The sequence below is a fragment of the Chamaea fasciata genome, unplaced genomic scaffold (assembly GCF_029207755.1).
Source record: "Chamaea fasciata isolate MVZ Bird 193981 ecotype frontalis unplaced genomic scaffold, bChaFas1.0.hap1 SCAF_24, whole genome shotgun sequence".
Taxonomy (NCBI): domain Eukaryota; kingdom Metazoa; phylum Chordata; class Aves; order Passeriformes; family Sylviidae; genus Chamaea; species Chamaea fasciata.
This window is the reverse complement of record NW_027094109.1, coordinates 5,330,910-5,356,946: the sequence shown is the minus strand read 5'-3', so window position 1 is coordinate 5,356,946 and position 26,037 is coordinate 5,330,910. Positions and strand designations below refer to the sequence as shown.

The 26,037-nt window shown below is 48.3% G+C and overlaps 2 protein-coding genes across 2 annotated transcripts; both read left to right on the top strand.

Annotated features, from left to right (window-relative positions):
* The first annotated feature begins 4,420 nt into the window (after window positions 1-4,420).
* On the top strand, window positions 4,421-17,094 carry POU2AF1 (POU class 2 homeobox associating factor 1). The gene is made up of 5 exons (XM_066203480.1): window positions 4,421-4,923; window positions 12,638-12,765; window positions 13,294-13,336; window positions 13,415-13,686; window positions 14,933-17,094. Exons 1-5 carry the CDS (start codon window positions 4,908-4,910, stop codon window positions 15,248-15,250), a joined length of 777 nt encoding a protein of 258 aa, XP_066059577.1. The 5' UTR covers window positions 4,421-4,907; the 3' UTR covers window positions 15,251-17,094.
* Window positions 17,095-18,505: 1,411 nt separating this feature from the next.
* LOC136300825 (NF-kappa-B inhibitor delta-like) lies at window positions 18,506-25,835 on the top strand. Its single transcript, XM_066203479.1, has 6 exons — window positions 18,506-18,632; window positions 19,638-19,784; window positions 21,779-21,830; window positions 22,302-22,468; window positions 22,790-22,906; window positions 25,411-25,835. Exons 1-6 carry the CDS (start codon window positions 18,588-18,590, stop codon window positions 25,711-25,713), a joined length of 831 nt encoding a protein of 276 aa, XP_066059576.1. The 5' UTR covers window positions 18,506-18,587; the 3' UTR covers window positions 25,714-25,835.
* The last annotated feature ends 202 nt before the right edge of the window (window positions 25,836-26,037 follow it).

Below are 26,037 nucleotides of genomic sequence, written 5' to 3'. Positions count from 1 at the left end.
TGTTTTTGGAGGGGGTGAACCGGTCCCATCCTGGAGCTCAGGAATGGACCAGATCATCTCCCAAGGATGAAAAACTGCTGGGAAAAGCTCTTCTAGTACTCGGGGTGTGTTAAAAACCCCACAAGTACTTGCTGATGGGAAATTCTCACCTCTCTACGTTCAGATAAATACGGTTGAGTTGGGTTTTTCTTTTTTATTTTCTCTTTACTCCAGAGCTTTTTGCTCCAGAACTCAGAATTTCTTGAGGATGTTTAGAAATATCTTCACTGGGGCAGAGTTTGGAAGGGTTTCCCACTTCCCTTTGTGCCTGATGTAAGGGATAATTCATTGTGGGATAATTATATTTAATATTTAAGGGATAATTATGATAATTTATTCCAAAGATCCATGGAGTAACCCTGGAGGGGTCGTGGGATGTGCCAGGATCAGGTCCTGGCTGCCTGAGAGGGCTCTGGTGGTTTACTCTGCCCAAGGACTTCGTCTCCAGTGCTGAGCACACACCAGGGCTGCATCATTTGTTCCTTATCAAAGCTGAGGAATGAATCAGAACTCGTTTCAGAGGGCGCAGTGGGAGGTGTGAGGCTGATATTGATATTAAAAAACGAAAGAAGAAGAAGAAGAAGAAAAAAACCCAACAAAACGGGGCGTGTGGCACCACGCTCGTTTCAATGCGGACTGCGGCGCTGAATAAAAAGGGTGATGCACTCCTTGGGATCGGCAGGACTTTGTGCACAAGGCTGGCCCCAAAATTTGCCCTCTGCTCCCGGCCCTGTTGCAGATTCCTGATGTGGAATTTTTGCTTTATTCCCCTCATCGATTCCAGGATGAGGAGCCTCGTTCAGTCCTGCTCTGAGTCCCACAGGAGAGCTGAGGGTGGTGGGATTGGGGTGCCCAGAGAATTCACCGGGGCACAGAGTGATGGCCCTAAATCAGGGGATGGGATTTACATCACCCAGGCTCTCTGAGCTCTGCTCCCGGGTGGTTTCCTGCAGTATTTTCACATTCAGTATCAGGCTACAAAGTAAAGACACAGATTGTAGAATCTGTGATCTGAAATAACAGATCCTTCCCGGTCTTATGTCAGATTTTGTTGCCTTAAACGAGGCTCAGCTTTTCATTTCCTCCATTCTCTCTCTTGGTTGATGAGGAAAGGGGCATGAGAACCTTTTCTAAGAGTGGCTGTCCTCTAAACTCATCCAAAGAGCCACTCATTAATTTAGGTTTCTTGTTCTCGAAGGTAAACGTTTGTGTTTGCAGAGCACAAAGCTCTCTGAAACATCAAACTGCTCCTTAAATATTCCTACCTCTCGTGCTGTACGGCAGGATTGAAGTGCCAATATTGACTTGTTTGAAAACAAAGGGAAACAAACCCCACACCCCACGACAACAACAGAACCCAACACTCGACACTTCTGTCAACAACGTTAATCCACTTTCTGCAGAAAATCACCGGTTCCCTGGAGCTGGGCTGGTGGGACAACATCCAAGGGATGAGGGAGTGAATTAAAGCTCGGGTTCAGATTGGGATATTTCTATTTGTCGCTCCAAATTCTTGCAGGGTCAGACCAGACCGAGCAGGGACAGCTCTTGGTTTTAGTTCCCCTTAAGAGCAGCATCAGCTTAGATTATAAACATGTTTTTTTGTGGAGAGTTTAGCTGCGAGATCACCAAAAATCTGCTTTCTCTCCATCACTTCAGCCTGCTCATCTGCACTGCTGTGCTGAGGAGAGGCAGTGGCAGGAGGGATGGGGGAAGGAGATAGGCTTTGCCATGGAAATAAAGGGAAGGATGGATGGTCTGCAAGGATTCTGAGGCTCCAGATTTATTTGTAGACCTAAAGTTTATGGTTTATAATAATTCATGTTCACATTTATAGACCTGAATCGTGAATTGCAGAGTTTTCAGAGGAAGAGGCAAACATGATGGGTTTGATCTTTCTCTCTGCTTTTGTCTCTTCCTTTGCACCTCTTAAATAAATGTCCCTTAACTAAATTGCATTAATAAAATGCATTAAATGAGGAAAAACTCTCATTTTCATTTTGCTTGGTGTGGGGTGATGTGGCCCTCTCTCCTTTAACGTACAATCGAAGTCGCTTTTCGGAGAGTGATTCTTTGCTAAGTACATCAAAAGTTAATCTAGAAACCATGTGTAAAATATGGAAATGGATGATTATCAGCCACCAAAACAGTTTTATCTGAGGAAAACATGCCCCCTTTGCTGCAACTTCCTCATTTTAAATGTTTATTACAATAAGCCTTTATCTGCCTGCCTTGGTATTTTTAAAGTATCGATGTAAAGACTTCAAAACCGGTTTAATCCTGAGTTATTTAACGCTGCCCACAGCTTTTCTCTGCTCAGTTAAAGCACAGTTGAGGGCAGGATGATAAGCACATATAGATTCTTTTAATATGAGTCTGTATATTTACTTTGGGCTATGAAGCAATCTGCCTTCAGCTGCACTCCAGACCCGCTGTGTACAAATCTCAGCCTGTGCTGCTGCTGCTGCTGCTCTGCAGAGCCCAAATGTACACAGAGGGTGTTCTCAGGGTGAAAAACCAGCCCAGAGTCCTGCCTGGAGCTTTGATTTCAAGCTCTGGCCAGCTAGGAGGAAAATAAAGTGATCTGGTGAATAGCAAAAATAATAAATGTTCCTGTCTGAGAATGATCAATTGTGTTTTGTCAGGCTTGGTCAGATCCTACTGAAGGATGATTTTCTTCAGTAGGTGCTGCTCAGCAGTGACTATTCCAGGGACAAGAAGCTCAGGATGGACAAACAATGTCAATGGGATTCTTCTCCCCACACAGCTCCCCAACGAGGGAAGCACAAAGGATTTCACTAAAAACTCGTAACGCAGCACTACTGCTAGGAAACAAGAGAAGGAAAAGGAAACAGGGACAAAGATATTCTTGCAGCTGTGGTCAGGTTTCCATCCTGGGCTTTGCTCTGTCCCAGCACCTCTGTGCTGTCAGGATCCGTCAGGACCTGTCAGGATCTGTCAGATTCCAGGGGTTTCCACGAGAAAATTTCAGCAGAGAACACCTCAAACCCCTCCTCTGGCACTGCATTTGCTCCAACCAAACTCCAGAACTTCTCCCAGTGCTCCCCGGCATTGCCCTGTCCTTCAGCAAATCCAAATGTGTGCTCAGACCCTGGATTTAGGTTGAACCATTCAGGGAGAGATTTGCTGCTGCACTATCTTAATTCTACACCCGTGGAAGGTTTCTGAAACGGAGTTTCTTTGAGTTAGGGAGAAATTCAACATGGATATGTCACAGACAGGAGAGCCTGCGGTTCCTTTGTGCTCTGGAGTGGCTGAAATTCCAGTGAAACCAGTCTCAGCACTTTTCCTGGCTTCCTTGGGAGGCAAACCCCAGCCTACCTGTCTGGTTTTGCAGTATCAGCTGTTACTAAGCACTTCAGCAGCAGGGAGGATGTCCCAGCGTGGGGCTGGTACTCAGCACTAATTCAGATATGCAAAATGTGGCTGAACAATGCCCTGGTGCCTGAGAACAGAGGAGGTCGGGGCTGGTTTGGAGGGCAGACATGCACATCCCTTAATTCTTTCCACTCCGCTTGCTCTGAGGTTTGCTTCTTTTTTGGTTTTTGGACAAGTCTTTGAAGTAGAGTGAGTACAATGAATTGCTGATTAATCTGTGCTTTCCCGCTAAACGCAGTTCGGTGTGCCGTGGAGTCGTTCACAGGATGGATCTGTTCCCCAAGAGGTGCCTGAAACACCTGAAAGCAGAAAATTCCTTTGGCAGAATTCCGGCCAAAAACCCCACCAGACCCTGCCTTGGTCTTTTTGTGGGAAGAGAAATTTGGGAGAGCAAATTTTTGGGGGCAATTCAATGATGAAAAACTGAACAGCAAGATGGGAATGACGAGATCCTGACCTCACTGCGCAGCTCCAACAAATATTTCTCTGGGAATGAAGCTCCTAAGTCAGTGTTAATTGTGAAAATTGATGGGGGGGGTCTGATTTTTAGAGGGTGGTGTTCGTGGTGTGGAGGATAATGGTGCTGTCATTAATGCCAAGAACTTTCCAGGCTCCCCTGGCCTTCCTTCAGCCTTGCAGGTTCTTTTGGAAGGGCTGCTTCACCCTGGCTAGGAAGTGTTGTATTTTGATAAAAACAAAACAGAAAAAAGAAAAAAAAATAGAGGGTTTCTTTTTTAAATGAAGGACGTCCTGGCTTAATGGGGCTTGAAGTGTTTACAGGTGTTTCCTCACAAGTTCAAATTTAGTGGCCCCGGGGAGTTGAGATTCTCATAAGGCAGGAGCAAACACTCAAATTTTGGGTTTTAGGAGGGTTGAGCATTTAAAGGGCCAGGCAGGCACGGCCTGGGGGTGTGAAGGCACGAGCTGTGCCATCCAGAGCAGCAGAATGTGAGGGGGGAAAAAAAACCCAAACCACCCTTAGTGCCACAAGAGGTCCAAAACCTTCCTAAAAGACCCTTTTTGCCGCTGTCCAACCTTTTGCCCCGATTTTGCAAATTAGTGGGTGAAAATCCCAGGAGAGGCAAAAAGGTTCCGCCTCCGATTGCTCAAAGCCATCGGGGTGACACCTTTTTCATGCAGAACATCCCCCCGGGGCTGGCTGCCCTCGGAGGAGCCGCTGAGCGTGGGGAAGGAGGGGAAGAAGAAAGAAGAAGAAAGAAGAAGAAGAAGCAGCAGAGAGCAAAGGGAAAATGTAGAAGTGGCTGTGGTTGGAGGGGTGATGATGTCACCGGGCTCAGCGGGAACACGGAGCTTTTAAAAAGCCGAAAGAAACATCCTGACCCTTCACTTGTCACTGATCCCCACCCGGGAGCCACACTCACACACACACACACACACAGAGCCGAGTTATCCTCAGCCAAGGAAGGGGAAAGAAAAAAAAAAAAAAAAAAGCTCCATCCCGCCACAGAATGCACTGGCAAAAATGTAAGTGAGCTCTGATTTGCTTTTCCTACCTCTGGTGGCAGCTGGGGGCTGTGAGGGATAAGTGGCAGGGGAGGGGATGCCCGGGGATGGCTCAGGAGAGGCCAGTGCTGAGGTGTGATGCTCATTTTCCAGCAGGGATATGAGCTCAGGGCTGCTTTGTTGGCTTTCATCACTATGAATCAAGTGGAAGACTATGATTCATAAAAACAATAACAGGATGCAGGTATTATATCAAAGGTTACGGTGGTTACATGGCAGAAAATTTTCCTTTTGAAAAGTGAAACCTGTGAGAAACCTTATTTCTCTGCCTTTTTGTTTTTTTTCTTTTCTTTTCTTTTTTTTTTTTTTCTTTGATACGTACCTCTTTCAGCTAATTAAAAAAAGGTAAGGAACAAAGCAGTTCGGGGCAATACAGTTATGACTTTACAGGAAATCAGTTTTCTTGTTTTCAAGATAATTTCAGTCCTCTGGGCCCACCTTTGGTGGAGTAGTTTGCTGATCCTACTCCAGGTAGGTGTTTGCTTCTTGCAAGCTTTTCATTCTCACTCTTATCTCCATTAGATCTCACTTGTCATCAGTAGGTGATGCTCGTTTTTGGCAACTGTGCAGGCACCCTTTGCCTCTCAGCCTGCTGTTCCATTATCATAGAACGGTGCAACACACCTGAGTGGAAAAATTAATTTCTTCGACCCTTGCCAGTGACTTATCTGGCGTTACTCATCTTTTTATCACAGCCTGTAGGTTGTTCTACTGCGTGTAACAAACCAGCCCCGTGCCTTTGTGAGCTTTGAAATCCGTTTCCTCTGGGTTTTCTTTTTTTTTTTTCCCTGCTTTCTTTCTTCTCAGCGGAACATTTTGGAAGCTCAAATGTGCGTTTGAGAAGTTTTATTTTGGTTTTTTTCCCCCCTTTACCTTGAGAAGTTTTCAGGACAAGACGTGGAAAAAACTGCAAGATGATTCTATCCAAATCCTGATTCTATTCTTCCATCTTCAGAAGTCTCTGAATGGTTTCTTTGGGTTGGTTTTTTTATTCCTGGTTTTATTTAGCAGTGACAAAGCAATGCTTTGGGTAGGAGGAAGCTGGGATCTGAATTGGTGTTTTTATTTTGCCTTTTTCCCTTTGACACTTGCAGGAATTACAAGTCGTGTCAATCGTTTATTACGATAATGTGTAGACACCTCCTGGCCAGTGTCCCCTGAGCTTGTTAATCCTCCAGTCTCCCTCCTTTTGTGGTTTTGTCAGGATTCAAATTGTCAGAATTTTGTCAGCATTTCTCCAACATGGAACAGTTGGGAATGTGAGGAATGCTGTTCTTTCCCGAGCCACTGCCGGGTGTTGGCTTTGCAGACAGACAGGAGGGGAGTCCTGGAGACCCCCGTGTGACCCCTGAGCCCAGGGCAGGTATCCAGGATCCCAGATTTCGGTGGAAGCTGCAGTTCCCAGCAGCTCTGTGAGGAGAACTGGGGATTTGGGGTGACCTCCGTGTCCTGTCCCTGTGACCAGCTGGCTCCTCACGTTCCCTGCCCCACCTGCTTCAGGCCACCTGTGGGTGTTCCTGTGGCCACCGCAGGGGACCTGTGGCCTTGCTCTGGAACAGAAATTGGTGCTCAGGCAGCTCAGGTGACCTGGGAACTTTCCAAACTGAAACCCCCGAGGTTTGACTCATCTGGTGCTGAGAGCACCAAGGCTTTTGGGTTCAGTCCCTGTAGGGGCCATTCGCTTCGGGGTGGATGATCCTGGTGGGTCAGAATGTTCTGTGAAAACCCCCAAGTGACACAAGAACTCCCGCAGGCAGCTGGTGTGACCTCACCTGAGGACAGTTCTCAGCGCACCTCTCCAGGTTTCCTGCCCTTTCAGGGGACATTTCTGCAGGGACAGGAGGGCAGCTGGGCCACTGCTGTGGTGCAGGGAGGGTGGCCTGGCTGGGAATGTTCCCCAGGTCACGGCACAGTGACTCCTGAGCAGGAATTGGGGCCCACAAGCCCCAAGGGTGGCTCAGCCCGAAAGCCTCCCCTCCCACGGCCCACCAGAAGTGACTGGTCGGGGCTCCCCAGGATTCTGCTGAATGGGAGCAGCCCCAGCAGCCCCTCAGGGATGGGAAATTCATGGGCAGCACCAGCGATTTCCTCTTGCTTTGTTTTTATTGTTGCCACCCCAGTGAATATTTTTTTTCTAAAAAAAACAACCCGAACGGACCTTCCCGTACAAACGGTTTGTGTTGTGAAAAGCGTGCAGGCAGCTTGGGCTTGATGATCTCAGAGGTCTTTTCCAGCCTAGTTAATTCTAACTCTGCAGGAATCTCCTATTTAGGTGCTGGTTTGGCCTGTGCGAGTGGGTTTTTTTGGGTGCTCAGCTCCTGTCGCAGTCACCGGCAGAGATTCAGCTGCTCAGATTCCCTTTAGCCATCGAGGGAGATGTCAATTCACACCTCTGCAAATCCCTTCCCAAAGGCTTTTAAAGCGAAGAGAAAAAGCTTTTTGTGCCCACAACAGATGCGGGGCTGCACAGAGCCGCCCTGAAAGTATCAGCCTGATGAGACTGAGAGGTGAAACTGCGACACTCTGCACCTTGTGAGTGATAATTTTGGTAAAACCCCGCCAGGAAAGAGGGATAGCACGAAAGTCGAGCCCATCCATGCTTTGCAAAGCAGGTGTCAAACTCTACGAATGACCACGGCAGCAATTAAATGGAAAGCTTGCATTACTAAAATGGAAAGAGTATTATGGGCTGGGAGGAATTAGGGCCTGAGGGTGACTTATGGTTAAAGACACTTTCTGTCTATCTCAGCTTCCCCTTTGCACCAGGGCTCCTCTTCTTCTGAAACAGAGAATTTTTAGTGGCCCTCACCACTACATGGCCAAGGCACCCAACTCTCCTTTGGCACTTGAAAGCTTTTTTTATTTTTTTTTTTAATTAGAATCACCAGAGCAGCAGGGATTAGCCAGCATTTTGTGTCTCCCCTTGATTTTTGTTCCTATCCGAGTGGAAGAATCTAAAATCCACTCTCTATTTGTTCACCTGCAATACCTTCCTTGTGTGGGAACAAAACGTGGGCTCTGCACAGCGCTCTCCACTCAGGTAGATCCTTTTAGGTGTGAAGGAAATATTCTTTAAAGGACAGCTATCAAAAGCATTCCTCAAGAACAGCACGGAGCACACGGATTTGCCTGAATCCAAGGCTGGTTTGATTCCTAGAAAAATCTCCCAGCGCCTGAAAATGAAGATCTTGGGCATAAATCTCAAATATTCTTCTGTCAAATTAATATTTCCCTGACTGTGGTGGTTATACTGCAGTGTAGGAGACCTGGCCGAACATGATTCTGGTAAGGAGGTGGAATATTGAGCTGTTGAATTATGCCCAGGAGCCTCCTGAGTTCATTTCCCTCTGCTGAGCAATCAACCACCACCCAGCCCCTTTTTGCCCCTGCTCCGAGCTGGGTTTGGTTAAAAGCAGATTCTCTGCCCAGATGTTTGGTGGGTGCTTTGCATGGGCAAAATTTTCCTTGAATTACCCACCCACAGTGCATTGGACGGGATAAATGAGAATCCTCTCCAGCTCCATATTCCCTGTTCTTCAAAGCAAATTTGTGTTTTCCTAAAAAAAATCTGCGTGTCCAGCCCTCCAAATGTGCCTGGATGTGCAAACCTGGGGCTTTGGGACGGATCCTTTGGGACTGAAAAGATAACGAAGCGAGAAATGGCCAACTGGAGCTCAGATCGCCGTTTTCTGAGTCGTTCCATGATTTATTTGGCACTGATGAGGTTGTTCGTTCTCAGGCCCAGCCAGAGAATTCTCAGTCAGGTGTGTATTAATTAATCGAGGTCAGGTACCAGGGACCTGGTGCTCACCAGCCACCCCAGCCTGAGGCCACCAACACGACTGGTTCAGATGGACCTTGGCAGAAATAACTGGATTTTTGTTTCCAGGGGCTGGAGTTGCAGGTGGGTCGTGTCGGTGTCTCACCTTTAACTGTCGGTTGGATCAATTAAAATGTTAATTAAAAGCAGGACATACCCTGCAGGCTGCTGAGGGGTAGGGATGGAGTTGAAATGAAGATTCCTGAGTGACTCCCTGTCACTATCTGGGATTTTGGGGGATTAAATGCATTTCAGTGCTTTTCTCCCCTGCCCTGGACTGACCACAAAGCAGAGATAAAGATCACCCTGGGTTTTTTTGAGGGACACTCTGTAATTATTTAGGAAATAAGCCCAGGATCATAAGCAATGCTGAGTCCCTTGCAATGCACGTGGATGTAAAAACATTTTGATTTGACTCTAAGCACACAATCCTATGAAATGAAGCCTCTTTCTTCTTTTTATTAGCCAAAGTTCAGCGTGCCTGATAAAAATGTAATTTGGTCTCCAATACCCAAGCCATTAACTCCGGGGTTTGCTAATTGAAATCTAAATTTTGCCTCATTATTTGCAGTCAGCGATTGCTTTTTGGTGCCACCGCAAACAAGAGAAACTATTGTGTTTCTTTTCAATTATTTATTAAAGGAAATAAAGGGAGAAAAGGAGGGGGAGAGAAAAAAAAAAAAAAAGGGAAAACCATTTGCAGTGTTAAGGCTGATCAATCGATAAGCTTATCAGGTGTCACCAAAAAAAAAAAGAAAAAGAAAAAAAAAAGGTGTTTGTGAACACAAAAATCTCCTGCAAGAGGGACCGGGGTGAGGCTGCTGCTGCAGGCAGGAGCTGCAGGGGTATTTCAAACTGAAATCTGCCTGCTGGGAAATGCTCTGCCTTGGCTGGAAGGCTGAAACCGAGCTGCAGCTTCTCTGTGTGTGTGTGTGTGAAGGCCAGGGCTGCTGGGGTGAAGTTTAGTGATCTGAAACCGGCCATGCTTGGCTGCCTGCACCCTTCCAGCAGCTGTTTTGCCACTCTCTTCCCTCCAGTTTCATCAGTGCTTCAACCCAAGTGGAGGGGAGGATGGGCTTTGAATTTTGGGCCACGTCTCGACGTGCTTTCCCTGCCTGGCCTTCTGCCCAGATCAGTGTTTTTGGGAATCAGGGGTCTGTATCTGCCTAAACTGAGGGTGGCAGATCCCATGGAACCTATTTTCTTTGGTGCAGTTTGGATGTTCCCAGGCCGAGCTGCAGCGTGGTCTGGAGTCCAACATCTTCCTGCTGCTGTCACTGGACGTTTAGAGCCATTTGGTGCCTTTCCAGCAGCTCTGGTGTTCAGCAGCCACTTCTAAAGACTGCTCAGGAGTTTTCAAGGCTTTTGTGGAGTTTTAGCAAATAGAGCAGGTGATAACATTGATGGAGGGAGCCCGGGGCTGAGCACACAGCCTGCCCAAAGCGTTGAATTGAGCCCAAATGAAACGTGGAAACCATTGCAAAGCTTCCCAGTGGCTGGGTTTGGGTTCCTTCTCTTCTTCCTCAACTGGAGAGGTTCCAAACTGCCCCAGCCTCACAGAGCTGGTGCAAAACAAGATGTGCCAACTGAGGAACAGAGTGTGGGGTGCTGGAATTGCAGGAGACGAGCCAGGACACTGCTGCTAGTCCTTTCATTTCATTGAATGGAACTTGGCCTCTCTAAAATTGACTGAAATTAAAATCTAAAGGAATCTTGGTCCAAGACAGCTTCGTAGTCTGTTAAAACCTTTAGATAAGGGTGACTAAATCCATGTTCTTCCCCTGTAAAGACACTTTAATTGTCATTATTCCTCCAAACACTGATATTGTAAATGACCCTGTGTCTTGCTCTCGGTGAGGAATTGCACCCTGAAGCCCCAAAGTCATTTTGCTGTGGTCTGTCTGTGATGCTCAGACCCCACAGGCCCCTGAGCAGTGGAAAAGCAGCTGTGCTCACATTATTTTTATTTCTGGAGGTCAGCTTGGGGGAACCGAAATATGATCTGCAGACTTTGGTTTTTTTAAATTTTTTTTTCTCTTTATTTTTTTTCTTTTTTTGGGGGGGTTACTCTGCTTACACCGGAAACTCTGAATAGGTATATTTGTCAGCTTTTACAGTAAATTTCTTCTTTCCCATCCCCCAAACCTGGAGCCAGAAACCACCATCCTTCCCCACCCTAATTCTGCAGGGAGGCCCTTTGATGAGTTGGGGATGAGATACTCCCCAAAATGTTCATTTCTGCCTCTCAAGCAGAGCTCAGATTTGTGGAGCTGTTGTTTTCCCGCAGCACCAAGAACACCGGAGCTCTTTATCATTTGCACTCAAATAAATTAATGCCACTTAAATTCAAAGAGCAAAACGTGAATTGTATTAAAAGCCTCGGTGGATGCTTGTGTGGAGACCTAAAGAACCCTGAATCTCTTTTAAAATTTCATTTTGGAAGCCGCAGGATTCACGGGAATGAGAAAAACGTGATTTAAAGAGCCACAAAGGATGTCCACAGAAAGCAAAGGCAGATCAGGCAAGGGCTGGGAAATCCTCTTTGCTTCAAGTACCGTTTAAAAGTAAAATATTTCCTTAATGTGCATAACGAAGGCAACAGTTCAGTGCATAAATGGAGTCCTGGCTGGTCCTAAAAGGATTTATAGTGGCCAGTCAAGATTTCAGCATTAAATTATGCATAACGAGTTAATAAAAGAGCCAAGCTGAAGGGGAAAAGGTATTTTTTAAAAAAAGAAACCAGAGCAGAAGCGTTTATTCTGTTAAGTAATTTCTGAGGTGGATTTGTGATCTCTGCATTTAGAACTCCATTTTCCTCCTCCCAGGAAGGTGCAACAGCAACATCTCAGTGTACACAGAATTAAATGCAGCTGGCAGAGATGATCTGAGGTGAAATGATTCTTTCCTGTAGGACGTGAATCTGAATAAATGCTCCCGGGGTGGAATAATAGCTTAAAATTCCAATTGGAGCTGGACACCCACCTGTACCTCAAAACCAAAGGCCACTTGCAATCTTTAAAAATGGCAAACTTATCGATTTCTGTATTTACACACCAAAGTGCAGTGAAAGGGGCAGGCAGCCACCTCTGCTATCGGTGGCTTTACAAACAGCAGGCTTTGATATCCCCTGGTTTCCTCCTGCTATCAATCCCCTCCAAACACTCCGGGTTAAATATTGGGAATTGAGTTGTTAATTGTGGCTCCGGCAGAAATGTGCTTCTCCAGCTCACACGGCTTTGGGAGAGGCTTTTGGAGCTGCCTGTAAACTTCATTCTTCAGAACGGAGCAGAATTTCTGGGTGTGAGCTGGGAGGTTTTGGGCTGTGAGATCTGCGATGTGTTGTCAACCTGTTTATTAACCTCCTGGCCAGGCTGTGAGCAAAACTTGTTTGGAAATGAAATACAGCTCTGGTCTAGGTTGGGACTGAAGATATTCACTTGCTGAAGAGATATGAGGTATTCAAGAGAAAATGAGATATTCAAGTATAACTAATGATGTTTAAACCATTCTCCAAGTGAGGATGTTTTCCTAATTTGGGTTGCTTTTATACCTTCTGCCTAAACAGTGAATTTACTTCTTTTAAATACCTAATTTCTACTTTTTTTATGTCCCTGCCTGGCCAGCAATTCTGGCGTGTCACCTTTCGGGTATATTTGCTCTGATTTTCCTTTTGGGAGTGTGTAAAGCTGCTCTGCAGGTCAGTGGCACCGAGGGACACAAAGGAAAGGAAGAATAAAATAAAAGAAATGTGTTCCTGGTAGAGCCAGCAGGCCGCCGTGGGGATTTGGGGTCTCTGAAAGGAGAAAAAAAAAGTTACATAAATTCTATTTTTTTTTTGTTTTGTTTTTTTCTCAGCTTCTGCCCCAGAGCAGCAGCCACAGCCTCGGCCCTACCAAGGTGTCCGAGTGAAGGAGCCGGTGAAGGAGCTGCTGAAGAGGAAAAGGGGGAATGTCCATAATCCCAGTGCAACTGCAGCTCCAACGGTAGGGAAAGCACAACCAGGAGGGAAATCCTCCCTCGGGAGCTCAGGGGTTGCCCAGCCCCAGCACTGCTGTGCCGAGGAAAAGGAACCTTTGCTTCTCTAAAGCATTTTGAAGGCCCTGTAGCCTGGGGTTACCTGGCAATGCCATCCATGTCACTTGAGGTGGGGTGTTTTTAGTGTGCTGGGCACCTTCCATCACCTGCACTTGGCAGGATCTGATTCCTGGTGGCTTGGAAGGGAGGCAGCTTGTCCAGCAGTCTAAAAGAGACCGTCCAGAGCCATCCCTGGCTGTCTGCTGCTTGCTTTCAACCTGAATTTACCCTCCCAGCAGGCAGCAGCTTGGCTGGCTCCTCTCTGAAGGAATTCTCTCTGCTACACGAGGTTTAAACACATTTTAGGGCCCCCTTGAGCTGAGGGGACAGCGTGGGTGTTTGGGGTGGTGTGTCCTGGCTGCCAGGGTCTTCTGTGCTTGAATTCAATGCCGGTGGGCTTCACCTCTGATTTTTAATTTTTTTCTCCTCTCTCCCAGGTTGTTCTGCCCCATCAGCCAGTCCCTTCCTACTCCCCCATGGGTAACGTATCCCTGACCCTCTGTGTCTCTCTGGGGAAGGCTGAGCTGAGCTGAGCTTTAACCCTGTCCTGTCTTCCAGGCCAGCCTTGCATTGACATGGACGCCGCTGCCCCTGCCCTGCCCGGCCCAGAGGAAGGAGCTCTGGCCTCTGGGTGGATCCCCCAGCCCTCCGCCAGCCCCCTGCAGCCCCTGGCTCAGTGGAGCCCTTACCCTGACTACGTGTCCCACGAGGCTGGCGGCTGTCCCTACACCGCAGATATGTTCGTCCAGCCCGTGTGTCCCAGCTACACGCTGGTGGGACCCTCCTCTGTCCTCACCTACACCTCCCAGCCTCTCATCACCAACTTTGCAGTAAGTCCGAAACGCCGAGCTGGAAATGGTGTTAATTCTCACCTTCTAGCAAGGGCTGTGGGGTGTAGTTAGGCTGATTTATTTAATTACTGTGATGCTGTGTGTGTCTTTGCATCCATGCCACGTAGTTTGCCGGGCAGTAATACGGCTTGAGCAGGGTAAAAAGTTGTGGTTGTACTGGAAGCAGGCAAAAGTCACAACCTTTTCCCCAGCCCTCTTCACTTTTTCAGACCGAGCAGGGATTTTCACTCTTTATTTCCAAGCTTAAAATGAAAAACGAAAAAAGTGTCATTTGGGTTCCAGGAAACACATCGATCAGGTGAGGCAGGAAGGATGACCTGGCAATAAGTTTCTCAGAAATTGCTGTTAAAGGATAAAAAGAGGAGGTCAAAATACGTCAAGACAGCAGAATATTTGGCTTCAGGCCAGACAAAATCTGCTCGGCTGACACGAGATGATGTGGTTTGGAGGGGAAGGGCAGAGATTTCTGTTCCAATGGACCTCAGGCAGCTGATTTTCCTTTCCCTGCTTCAGTTTTGGCTGCTGAGGCAGACCCAGCAGATCCCCCAAAGGCCATTTCCGTGTCCCTCAGTGCTGTGGGATGGGTTTGGGATGTGGCTCTGCCCCAGAGGCCACCACGAGCTGCCTTCAGCCTTGGTGGCAGCAAATGGGCACTGTGCAGAGGACAGCTGCCAGCACGGGGTGTGACAGGGTCACAGGGAGGGTGGAATGGGAGCAGAAAGCTGGAGGGAGCCCGAGGTGAGCACAGGAGAAGTGTCACCCTCAGAGCAGAGCTTCACCCGGAGAGGAAGGATGAGGGATGTGAGCAGTGGGATGGGTGTTGCTGTAGGACATGAAAGAGAGACTCCAAATATTTCAGAAGGCAAAGAGCACAGAAAAAAAGGCTTTTATTGTCTAATTCCTACTACTTCTTATAAGGTGTTCTGATACAGACTTAACACGGTTGGTGAATAGGAACGACACCTCCCTAATGCCATTGGTTAAACCAAAGAAACAGCAAAAACACCACCTGGAGAAAGATTGTTTGGAGAAAGGAGAGTTGTTTGCCACGATTGTTTTGAGAAGAAACTTTCTTGAGAAATTTTTTTGGGGGGGAAAAGTTAGCAGCTCAAAACCTTTCAGACTCAGAAACACCAGCCCCGCGGGATGAGCATCCCCAGCCTGTGCTGCATCCTCCCCCTTGCCCCATGGTCTCACCGTGCCGTGTTTCTGTGCCCTTCCCCAGCCCCGCAGCACCACCCCGGCCGTGGTGCCGCCGCTGGAGGTGCCCGAGCAGCAGCAGCCGCCCCTGACCTACTTCCCGTGGGCACAGCCCCTGCCTGCCCTGCCAGCCTCCAGCCTGCAGTACCCCGCAGCCTCCTCCTCCTCCCTGCCGGGGCCCCAGCTGCTGCCCGTGCCCATCTCCATCCCCGAGCCGGCCCCGCAGGAGCTGGAGGACGCCCGGAGAGCCATCGGAGCCCTGCCCATCGAGAAGCTGCTGCTGGAAGATGAGGACAATGATACGTACGTGTTAAGCCACGCTCTGTCTGTGCAAGGGCTTTAGGATGCGCATCTGGGGCTTTTTCTTCCTCCTCCTCCTCCTCCTCCTCCTGGGCTGCTCAGTGCTCCAGCAGCGGGGTTTGAGCAGGGAGGAGAAGCAGGAGGGCTGGGGTGGGAATTTTAGCGCGCCGTGGTTTGTGTGTGGAGTGAAATTCGCTTTGTCCTGGCGCCCAGCACAAGACTCCTCCGCTGTCCCAGCTCCTGCTGCCCCTGCCAGGCAGGTTTGGACGCTGGACTCTTGTGCTCAGCACCAGCACGAGGTGATTGTCACCTTGGTGGCCTCGAATTGACAGATTCCAGTGGAGCCAAGGCCAGCTGTAGCATTTGGGGAGGGTACAATTACCTCTAAATTTTGGCAAACCTGGTTCAATAGGGCTGCTTCTGTGTCAATGCCTTGCGTGTCTGTCCATGCAGGAACTCCCTCCGGATTTGGGCCACTAGAAAACATTTGGGGGCCTAAAATGACGCTTTTTTCTCCTAAATTTTACTACTCCTTTAGAAATCAGGAAAACGTCAAGTGTAGCTTTGTTTGGTGCAGGTCAGTGCAGTAACTTGAAAATAAAGCTGAACTAAAGGCCAGAGCAGTCAGAGAGCCCTGTTTGCAGAGCAAGAATTCACTCCCAGGTGTCACTGGAAGCTCTCACCTTGTCTGCCCCTGGAGCCCAGCCCTGCAGGTGTGGAGCAGGGGGTTGGGGTCATGGCTTTTAGCTGCACAGGGGTTTGGGGTTCTGGAATATCCCAATTTAAGGGCTGGGGCTGATTTAGTGGCTGGCCGGTAACGCTGCCAGGGGACAGATCCTGTCCCACTGAAGTCTCTGGGAGTTTTGTCTGAGTCAGGATTGCAGCTCACGGCCCTGGATCAGGAGATCTTTGAGAAGACAGGGATTTTCCAGAGCCTGGACTGCAGCCCAAGGAGGAATCCATGGGCATTACTGTTATTTGGCAATATTTTCACTTTTCTGTGGTGATGTGCTGAGCCAGGGAACTTCAGTGACCCCTCCTTGGGAAGTTCCCCAGGCCCAGAGGGGCACACAGTTCCTTTATGGCTTTCTGAACTCCTCCCCTGAAGAATGAGTAGCTTCACTTTTACGAAACCAATGCAACTGTAAATATTTTGGTTGAGGCTCAGGAGTGCCACGCCACAGGCAAATACATTTCAGGAGATTCATCCCCTCCGACCCCTGTTTATTGTTTTCTTGACAAACAAGAGGCTCTTGGCTGGTGAACACAATTTCTCTGGGTTTTTCTGCTTTCTAAAGCCCAGGATTGCTAGGTGATTTTATTATTTGCAAAATAATTTATTGCACTCTTTGTTACCTGGAGTCCAGTTGCCACCCAGGCAATATTTCAAGTGGCCTTACAGTTCATGCCTGGGTGAGGTTTGAAAACTCAGGTTGAAAGTCTTAAAGACTTTCCAAGAGTATTTTTTTTTATTGAATATTGACAAAAGCGGAAGACACGAGCACTAGATCATGTAAGTGATCCTAAAGCTGTTGGGAAAGGGCGGTAGTTGAGGTTGGCATTGAAATTAGTGGCTTATATCTGCAGAAAAACCCAGCAAAGAAATTAATTCAAAGGGGCTTAATTCACCACTGCTTCCTCCAGTTTGATAAAGTTCAGAGATATTCCCTAGGCAAAACTGGGATAAAGCAGTTGTGAATCAAGCCTGTGGTTGCTCTGATTGCTTTTCAATTCCTTTCACTCCAATGTATGTAAATTCTGTGTGTGAACATAAAACAAAGATGAAACTGTTTCATCATTTCTTTCTGGGTTGTTCTGGTTAGAAAAAAAAAAAAAAAGACAAATTCTTTTTATTTTTTTTTCCCAATAAAGATCTACAGTAACTTTGCTGTGCCTAGAGTGTTTTATTTCCTGCCCACAAGCGTTGGTTCAGCAATCAATTAGTTCAGTAATGTATGCACAGGCTAGAAGCAGAGATCAGCTGTCAGACTTGGTGCTAATTTTACACGTTAAGCAGACAAAGAAGGAATTCCATGATCCAGCTGTGGCCTGGAGGCATTTCCTGCAGCAGCCCTTGCTCCTGCAGCTCTGCTTCAATCACTATTATCCTCTCCTGGCACCCTTGGGGATGTGTGGGTGTGCGGCCACAGCGAGTGCCGAGCTTGACTGAGAATCAGATTAGCCAGGAAATTGTATTTCCACTTCCTGAAATTGCGAGGGGTGGCTCTGGGGTACGAAATCAGCCGAGGGGAGAAGCAACTGCCCACCACCTTCTGCCTGAAAAGCATCAAATATTTCTGTCTGGGCCAGAATGAAGCCAGGGGTTGGTGTGACTGCGTGTGGGGTGGTCTCCTCCTGTTCTCGGGGGTTGGAATTTCCTTCAAATAGGACCTGGGGGATTGGAAGTGGCTCCAGCCAGAGCCAGGTGACCAAAGGGACGAAGAGAAGTGTTTTCCCCATCACTCAGGGCCACCAGCCACTCCCACGGGCTTTGTCTTGTGCAAAATATAAGGACTGGGTCCCTCTCAGAAGGAGTTTTGATAAAAATTAGAGTTGAACAGGTCGATATTGTACAGATAGATCAATTAGGGAGGTGAACAGGTAGATGTATCACAAATATATCAATTAGGGAGTTGAACAGGTAGATATATCACAGATATATCAATTTAGGGAGTTGAACAGGTAGATATATCACAGATATATCAATTGGGGAGTTGAACAGATTGATGTATCACAGATATATCAATTGGGGAGTTGAACAGATTGATGTATCACAGATATATCAATTGGGGAGTTGAACAGATTGATGTATCACAGATATATCAATTTAGGGAGTTGAACAGGTTGATATATCACAGATATATCAATTGGGGAGTTGAACAGATTGATGTATCACAGATATATCAGTTAGGGAGTTGAACAGATTGATATATCACCAACACATCAGTTAGGGAGCGGTTGTTACCCCGGCTGGTGAGGTTTCCCCAACACACCCAGAGCTGTATCACCCCCAAAAAGCGGTTTATACATGCAATCCCCCAAAGTGGGAATTGTGGAGGACTTTGCCACCTCCCAGTGGCGAATCTCAGCTGCAAGAAGGTGCTGGAGTGGGAAGGAGGCAGCATGGCAAAGCTCAGCAGTGCTGAGGGCTCTTGGACACTGCAGCTCTCGGAGGTAGGAAGCCCTTCCCGTGGGAATGGGAGATTTTGGGGGCTCAGGGCACGGATTTTTGGGGCTCTGGGTGTAAAACCCCAAAAGTGGCAGCGAAACTTTGCTGCCATGGTCCGTCAGTGATCGGTATCTTTATTTACTGTCTTAGAATTCTGCATATTTATGCAGCTAAAGGCCTGAGGGCCCACACGCTGGCGGCCGCAGAGCGCATGAGAGCCCTGAGGAGACTCGATGCCAAGGAGCACAGAGGAAAGGTAAAAAAAGAAAAGGGGAAAAGGGGCCACTTCCTCCTGCAGACAGCGGGGCTTGGGATGGGAACAGGCTTGGCAGGAGCAAGGTACCCTAAAAAAACCCAGTGCTGCCCCTCTGCTCCTGCAAGGAAGGCTTGGCACTGGTCGGCCTCGCTCGGGGCAGGATTGTAAAATTCAGTGGCGTGACCATAAATAAACTGGGATGAGAATGAGCCCATTCTTTTTTCGGCCCACGATTCATGGAGTGACGTGGGAAAACACTGGTCCAGCAAAATATTTGAGTGTTGGCGTCAGTCTCTGAGGCTGAAGGTTTTATGGCCAACGGAATTGTTCCGTAGCTGATGCAATCGGGGTGTCAAAAATGCTGGCTTTGGGTTGCCACGCAAATTAAGGGCTGAAGAACACCAGAGAGAGCAAGAGCTGCGAAATGTCCCCATCTCATGGTGCCATTTGGGATTCCAAACCATGCTGGGAGCTGTGCTCATCCCTTGGGATTTCAGCCACCGCTCAGCCTGCACTTCCCCCACTCCTTGTTTTACACCCGCAGCTGCCGCCTTGGGATTGTAGCTTCTCTATTTTTCACGTATTTCTAATCCTGCAGCTCTTCAGCGTATAACTCTAAAGCTCCATAACCTGTCAGCTGCTGTTCTCCCATTCTATTCAGACAAAATGATTCCTCTCTAGGCCTGGAATTCCAGGACACCTCACTGTGTCAGGCCCTGAAAAGTGTGAACAAAGGTGAACTGTGAGGGGAGCAAGCTGGGGGAATATGACTTCATTACCTTAACTGGAGCATTAACCCCTGATACGTCAATGGACCAAACTGATAATTATCTTGGGTGCAGCCCCTGGGAGGCTCTGACTGCCCGAGGTGTATCTACCGAAGGCCTTTAACAAAGCCCCGTTTTTACTCTCTCGGTTCTGTCCAGCCTGTGCTTTAGGCAGGCATCCCAGGCAGGCTGTGGCACTGTCGGGGCTGACTCCCACAGCTGTGTGCTGCTGTTGCAGACTGCCCTGCTGGTGGCCGTCACCGCCAGGCAGGCTGCCATCGTGCACGACCTCATCCAGGCAGGAGCAGACGTCAACGCCGTGGACCACAAAGGGCAGTCAGCTCTGCACCTCGCTGCCACTTATGGCTATGCCCAAGTCCTGCAGGTAGGAGAGGTTTAATGGTTTTCCTTGCTGGCAGTGGAAAACCACAACCGGGTGTTGGTGTCTTTAGATAAAGGCAAGGTCTCGGGGAGAGATGGAGGCTGAGCAAAGGCTCCTTGTGGCAGGAACTGACCTCCCAGGGTGGGTTTTATTCCTGGCTTAGGACTGTGCTTGCAGCCTGCTGCGGCTCTGTGCGGGGGGGAAGGAATTATTTCTGCAGGTCACTGCTCTGAATGTGCCGGTGGCAGTCCCCAGGGTGGGTCAGCATCGCAGGGTGTTCCCCAGCAGTGAGGGCTGAGGGAGCTCTAAACCCACTCCCCGAGGGCACTGTCATCCAAAAATCCTCTCCAGACTCAAGCCAGCAGCATAGAGATGAGATGTGACCCTGCAGACAGCGACAGCCCAGGCACAGCCTCCAAAATGAGGCTCGTTTGTCAGATTTCCCTTCAAAACCTGACTCACATGAGCAAATCTTTGCTCCCCTGTTGCTTCAGGGGTTTCTCTGCAGACATGGACTGCACCCAAGCTCTGTGCCAGCCCTGAACAGCAAATGAACGCCTCCCAACAGGCCCTGGGGGAATTTTCGGGGAGGCATTCCACAGCAGGGATTAGCAGCCTGTGAGTCTTAAACGCTTCGCTACTGGCCAGAAAATCAAATTAATAAAAAAAATCTTGTCTTGAGCGGTGTCAGGGCTGAGCACAGGCAGGTTTGGCGGCTCTGCTGAGCTCCCTGAGGGCAGGGGACAGGGGTGAGGTGCCAGGGGGTGCCCTGCGGTGCTGGCACCACGGCCAGCATTCGTTGGCTGTGCCCGCACGTGCCCTGAGCGGGCAGTTAATGTGTAACACGGCCAGTTCTCTGGAAAACAGGTGTTTCCTTAAGTAGGAAAAAGGGGTTTAATCCAGATGATGCCAACAAAGCCTCGCAGAAGTGCCCCGTGGTGGTTTGGATTGCAGGGTTCCTTTGTTTGGTTTTTCTTTTGTGGGTTTGTTTGTTTTTTGGGGTTTGTTGTTTTTTTTTTTCTTAAAGGGAAAACGGGCAGAGACTCGCTCCTCGCTGTGGTCAGAGGCATGAAAGGCTTTATGGTTTATTTGTTTATTTTATTAGTTGTTTTTTTTTTCCCCCTAATGGATTAACTATCTAATCTCTAATAAGCGCCTCAGAGCCAGCTGTCAATATTTGATCTGTACATATTTTCTTTTTGTTATAAGAAGATAAGTCAAGCCCTAACCGTTCTGAGTGATCTTCCTGGGAGGATTCTGTCCCGAGCCTCGTCTCACTTCACACAGATGAGTCACTGCAAAAATTCTCAGCCATGAATGTGAACAACTCGCTCTAGTCAATCCAAAGAAAGAAAGAAATTCTCTGTAATAACACAGACAAGGAGCTACTTAACTCCACCGTGTTAAATCTATAATTTTCTCACGTTAAAGAGTTTTAAAGTTTTGATTCTCTGCTCAATCCAAGAAATTCTCATCTCCAGATCACAATTCCTGGTGTTTCTGTGCCCTCGTTGCCATAAGCTGAGGACTTAACTTCACACGCTGAAAACAAAACAAAAAAAAAAAGTCAGTGAATCCAGCCTGAGAACTGGCAGTGTTGGCAAACTTTTAGGCCATAAACTTTGGCTACACCTGACAAGGAGAGGTTCTCATCTGTCCTTGTCAAGGATCACGCAGAATAATAAACGTGTGCTGGCGTTACTGGTGTCTTTGCCTGATCCAGGGTGAAAGTGAGGAGCCTGAGCTGGGGGCAGTGACTGGATTTCACTGTTCTGGACGGAGAATCTGAAAGGATAATTAGGTGGGAGTAAAGAAACCAGGGAATGTGATCACCTGGAATGTCCCTGTTGGGAACATTCACAGCACTGGGATCTAGTGTCAAATAATGGCTTCGTTTGTAGTTAAATTGTCTGTGTTGTTTGATTTTACATTTTGTTGGTTTTGGCTGATGTTGGCTTCTGCTGAACTGAAATTCTGCATTTCTCTGTTGCCTCCAGGTTGTCCTGTCACTGGGCTTCCCCCTGGATTTGGAAATGAAGGATTTTGAAGGTAAAAACCTTTGCACAAGGGGTGTGAGAACCTGTATGGGATATTTCATTGCCTGATGCTCGTTGGTTTGTGGGGGTGAGCTGGGAGGCCAGAGCCGGCTCAGAAAATGCCTGGGGGAGAGAGAGTTGTGTCTGTGCACTCAAATGCCACAAAATTCAAAGGTGCTGATGGCTCAGGGGGGATTCAATTGGAACTAAAAACATCCTGGACTGCCCCAAAAAGTGCCCACAGAGCCAGAGAAGAAACATGAGAAGGGGCTTGTGCCTCAGCAACACCTGCCCAGATTGGATTAATAATTGAATAAATTATAGAATAAATGATTGAATGAATGATTGAGTGAATGATAGAATAAATGATTGAATGATTGAATAAATGATTGAGTGACTGCTCTCTGTGGCAGCCCTGCCTCCTCTCTGCCCATCAGTATTTTCCTGGCACTGCCCTCACCTCCATCCCGTATTTCTTTTCCAGGCCATACCCCTCTCCACTGCGCTGTGCTGTCCCACAACAGCCTGCTGAGGGATCGGGGCAGCCAGGCAGTGACAGAGGAGCAGCACAGGGAGCTCCAGCAGCAGAGCAGGGAGCTGGAATCCTGCATCCACCTCCTGGTGCAGACCGGAGCCTCCATCTACAGCCGGGTGAGGATGGGCTCGATCATCCCTGGGTTTGCCTGGGGATTCTCCCCCATTTGGTGCTCAAAACACAGGATTGGAGAAGGGATGAGCTGCTGGCACAAGGGCCAAGCCTGTTCTCCTTCCAAGGGGCTGCTGGCAGGGTGAGGTGCTGCCTTTTGGACACTCTGAGGGTCACTGGAAGAAGGGAGGTGCTCCCCATCAGCTGCAGGGCTGGCCTGGGTTTCCTCTGGTGGGTTTATGGGATATCTCCAACTTGTCCTGAAGAACATTTGTTTTTTGGCTTGGGGGTTTTTTAAATTCTCTTTTCTCTGTGTTTTTAAATAGGATGTGAAAAGCAACAAGACAGTTCTTCATTACACAGTCCAGGACGGGAACGTCTCTCTGCTCAGGTACTTCCTGGAGCTGAACGCTTTCAAGTCCAAGGATTTTGTCAACAACAAGGTAATTTCTGTCAGCAACAGGGTTTGTTTTTATTATAGAGGGAAATTTTTTTTTATAGAGGGAAAGAGCAAAAGCTGCGAATCTGAACTTCTTTTCAATCCCAAACTGCGTTTTCCAGTAGACAATTCACCAGGACAGCAGCACCTGGCTTGAACCCTGCCATGAAAAGCAGGGCCCTCTCCCAGCAGGAGATGGAGATAAGCAGGGAGGAGGAAGAACTTGGGAATTGGTTGCTCGAGGAGGAACATGAACTTTAGATTATCTGAGGATTGAGAAAATCCAGTGGTGCAAGGTTTGACAGCAGCACAGCCCTGAGAGGTGGCACTTTAGGGCAGCCAGGTATCGATTCCTCTCTGCTGTCACATGTGGCGGTACGGGAAGGACAAAGTTCCTGCTTCCATCAAGGGACACGAGGATTCCTTCTGCCTTAAATGTTATTTGCAAATTTCCTGGCACAGCCACCCCTGGGCTGGGTAAAGCAAGCTGGAAACCTCCCCAGTGCTGCCCCACACCTCACCTGGGAGCAGATCCCGAGCAGTGATCACCTCACACGGCTCCACCCTGCCTCCCAAACAAAACTCCTGACATTCCTGGGAGCCTCAGCTGAGCCATCGCTGTCCCAGCAGGCAGAGCTTTGCCTCTGGACAGGGCTAAGGGGGGGATTCTGGGTGTCCCCACTCTGTCCTTCACCTTTCAGGGACAAGGCTGGGGGTGCCTGGTTTTCACTTCAGCAGCTGCAGCCTCAGCCTTGCTTGTGCTCCCTCGGGAAGGAGCAGAATTTCTGTCAATTCCACTGCTCACTGAGGCAGACAAAAGGCAGTTTCACGTCTTTCACCCCTCCAGATTTCTGCTGGACTGGAGAAAAACATCTTTTTGGGTTGTGCCTGTGGGTGATGGCGCCGAGCTGGCGTTTTTGTGTCCAGTGAAGGGCTTTTCACTGCATTCCTCCTGTATCTTTAAAGACCCTTCAGGCAGGTGGGAGCCTGTCCATGGGAGTCTCTGTTGTCTCTTGATCACAATCCTGGGAGAGCTTCCTCCTGTGATAGGATCACTTGGAGTCTTCAGTCTCGTTGCTGAGCTGTCTGGGGCAGGGAGAAATCCTGGCTTTTTTAGCTCTTGGAAGTGAAGAAGACAAGGGGAAAATGTTCAGGTTTCCCTGGCTCACCCACTGGCTTGTGCTTGTCTCATTCCAAATCTGGTTCCGTGGCGCTTTCACAATGAGAAAAAACACTGAAGCCTCGGAGGTGTTTTTCAGCTGGAGGATTCCTGGAGCCCACTTTGCCTCAAACAAGATCTTTTGAAGTCAGCCTGAGGCTTCAAGGTCAGGCCTTGTCAGATTTCCTCATGGTCTTGGCCCATGCCTGGATTTGGAAGCTCTCAAGTGCCAATCTTTCCATTTTAACAAGAAATCCTGTAAAGAGCTTATAACCATCCCTTGGCTTTCTGGGATAATAAACTTGACAAGGATCTGCTTGTTCAAGGCTTGTAAAACGTTCCTTATCTGAGGAAAAACCGTTCGAATTCTGCAATTTTATTTTCTGCTTCAGTTCTCCCCGATGTCTCGGTGGTTACCAGGACCTGAAAAATCACATTTATTCACGTAACATTTTAACAACTGGAATAATAACACAGGCTGCAATTTCTATCCAACCATTCCAACGTCATGACAAACCCATGATTGTTTCTGAGAGAAAAAAATAAAATAAAGAAGCAGCTGCCTCAAAGAGACTCTTGCAGACTAAAAATACCTCGCCTTGTGCCTTTGTTTATCAGCTTTTTTCTCATTTACAACCGTTACCAGTCATACCTGACCAGACAGGGCACAGATTCCTACACGGTCTGGTGGCACCAGAGCTTCTGCAGCACCCTCCATCCGTGCCTGGCTTCACAGCCAGCTCTGTCCTTCCTGTGCAGATCCTCTCACTGGAGCCAATCCATGCCTGACCTTGGGAATTTGCACCTTCCTGAAGTGTTGGGAAAAGGGGGCAGTGGGGCACAAATGGGTCTGGTGGCGTGGAGCTTTGTGTGCTGATGTGTTTGGTGTCTATAATCCAATTTAATGTTCTCCAGTGAAATATTCCCATGCCTGTGACAGCTTTCTCTTTTTTCCAGTAACTCCCCAGTCTCTGTTTTCCATGAGGGTGTGATTTAGGGGGTGATTTCAGAGCAGTTTTAGGGGGGATTTCAGAGCAATCTTACACGAGGCTATCAATGATTTAGGGGAGATTTCAGCAGCCAGGGCTGTTCATCGCCTACACCCAAAGCATCAAAACCCCCCAGTTTGTGCTGCTCTAGCAAAGAAAAAAAAATCCCAAATCCACAAACCTCCTGCCTGGGAGAAAGAGAGCAGAGATCCTCCCTCAGCTCCTGGTGACAAATCCCATGAGGATTCTTCTCTCATTTCACGTCTCCATTTCTAGGATGATTCTGGGGAGATGGCACAGCTCACCACGGGGTTTATTTGGGTTTTTTACTCTTCCATTTTTTCCTTTCCCCTCCTTTAGGCCCATGGCAACACAGCCCTGCACATGGCAGCTGCTTTGCCTGGCGACAAGAACCAGAGGGAAATCATCCAGCTGCTCCTGGAGCACGGGGCAGACCCGAGCATCCGGAATTTGGACAACGATCAGCCAATCCACATGGCCCCTCCTGGAAAAGCTGGGGATCAGGTACGGCATCCCCACTGCTGCCTTCCCCTGCGTGCTCCGGGAGTGGCTGGGTTTGATGCGTGCAGGTATAAAAATATTCCTGATGTATCTGGATGTTTACTTCGTTGCACATGTACATGTAAATTACTCTGTGTGTGAGTGTTTTGGGTGGCTCAGTTGGCGCTTCCCGAAATTCCGCGTTTTTTGGCAGGTCAGGCATTTGCTGAAGAAAGGGAAAGTCTCGCCTGCATTCAACTCCTGCCACAGAAATGCCAGATCCTGAGTTGGCTGCGGTTTATGGAACGGCTTCAACTCCAGCTTCTGCCTCGTATAAAAACTGTGAGGGTGTTTCTGCAGCGCACCCCTGCCCCTCCAGCCTTAACCCAGGGTGGGGTGAGAGTGTTTCTCAACCTGTGGCCACGAGCAGCGCGCCAGACAGCAGCAGATGAGCTTTCAAATGGTTGAAAACTCAAATTTTGGTAG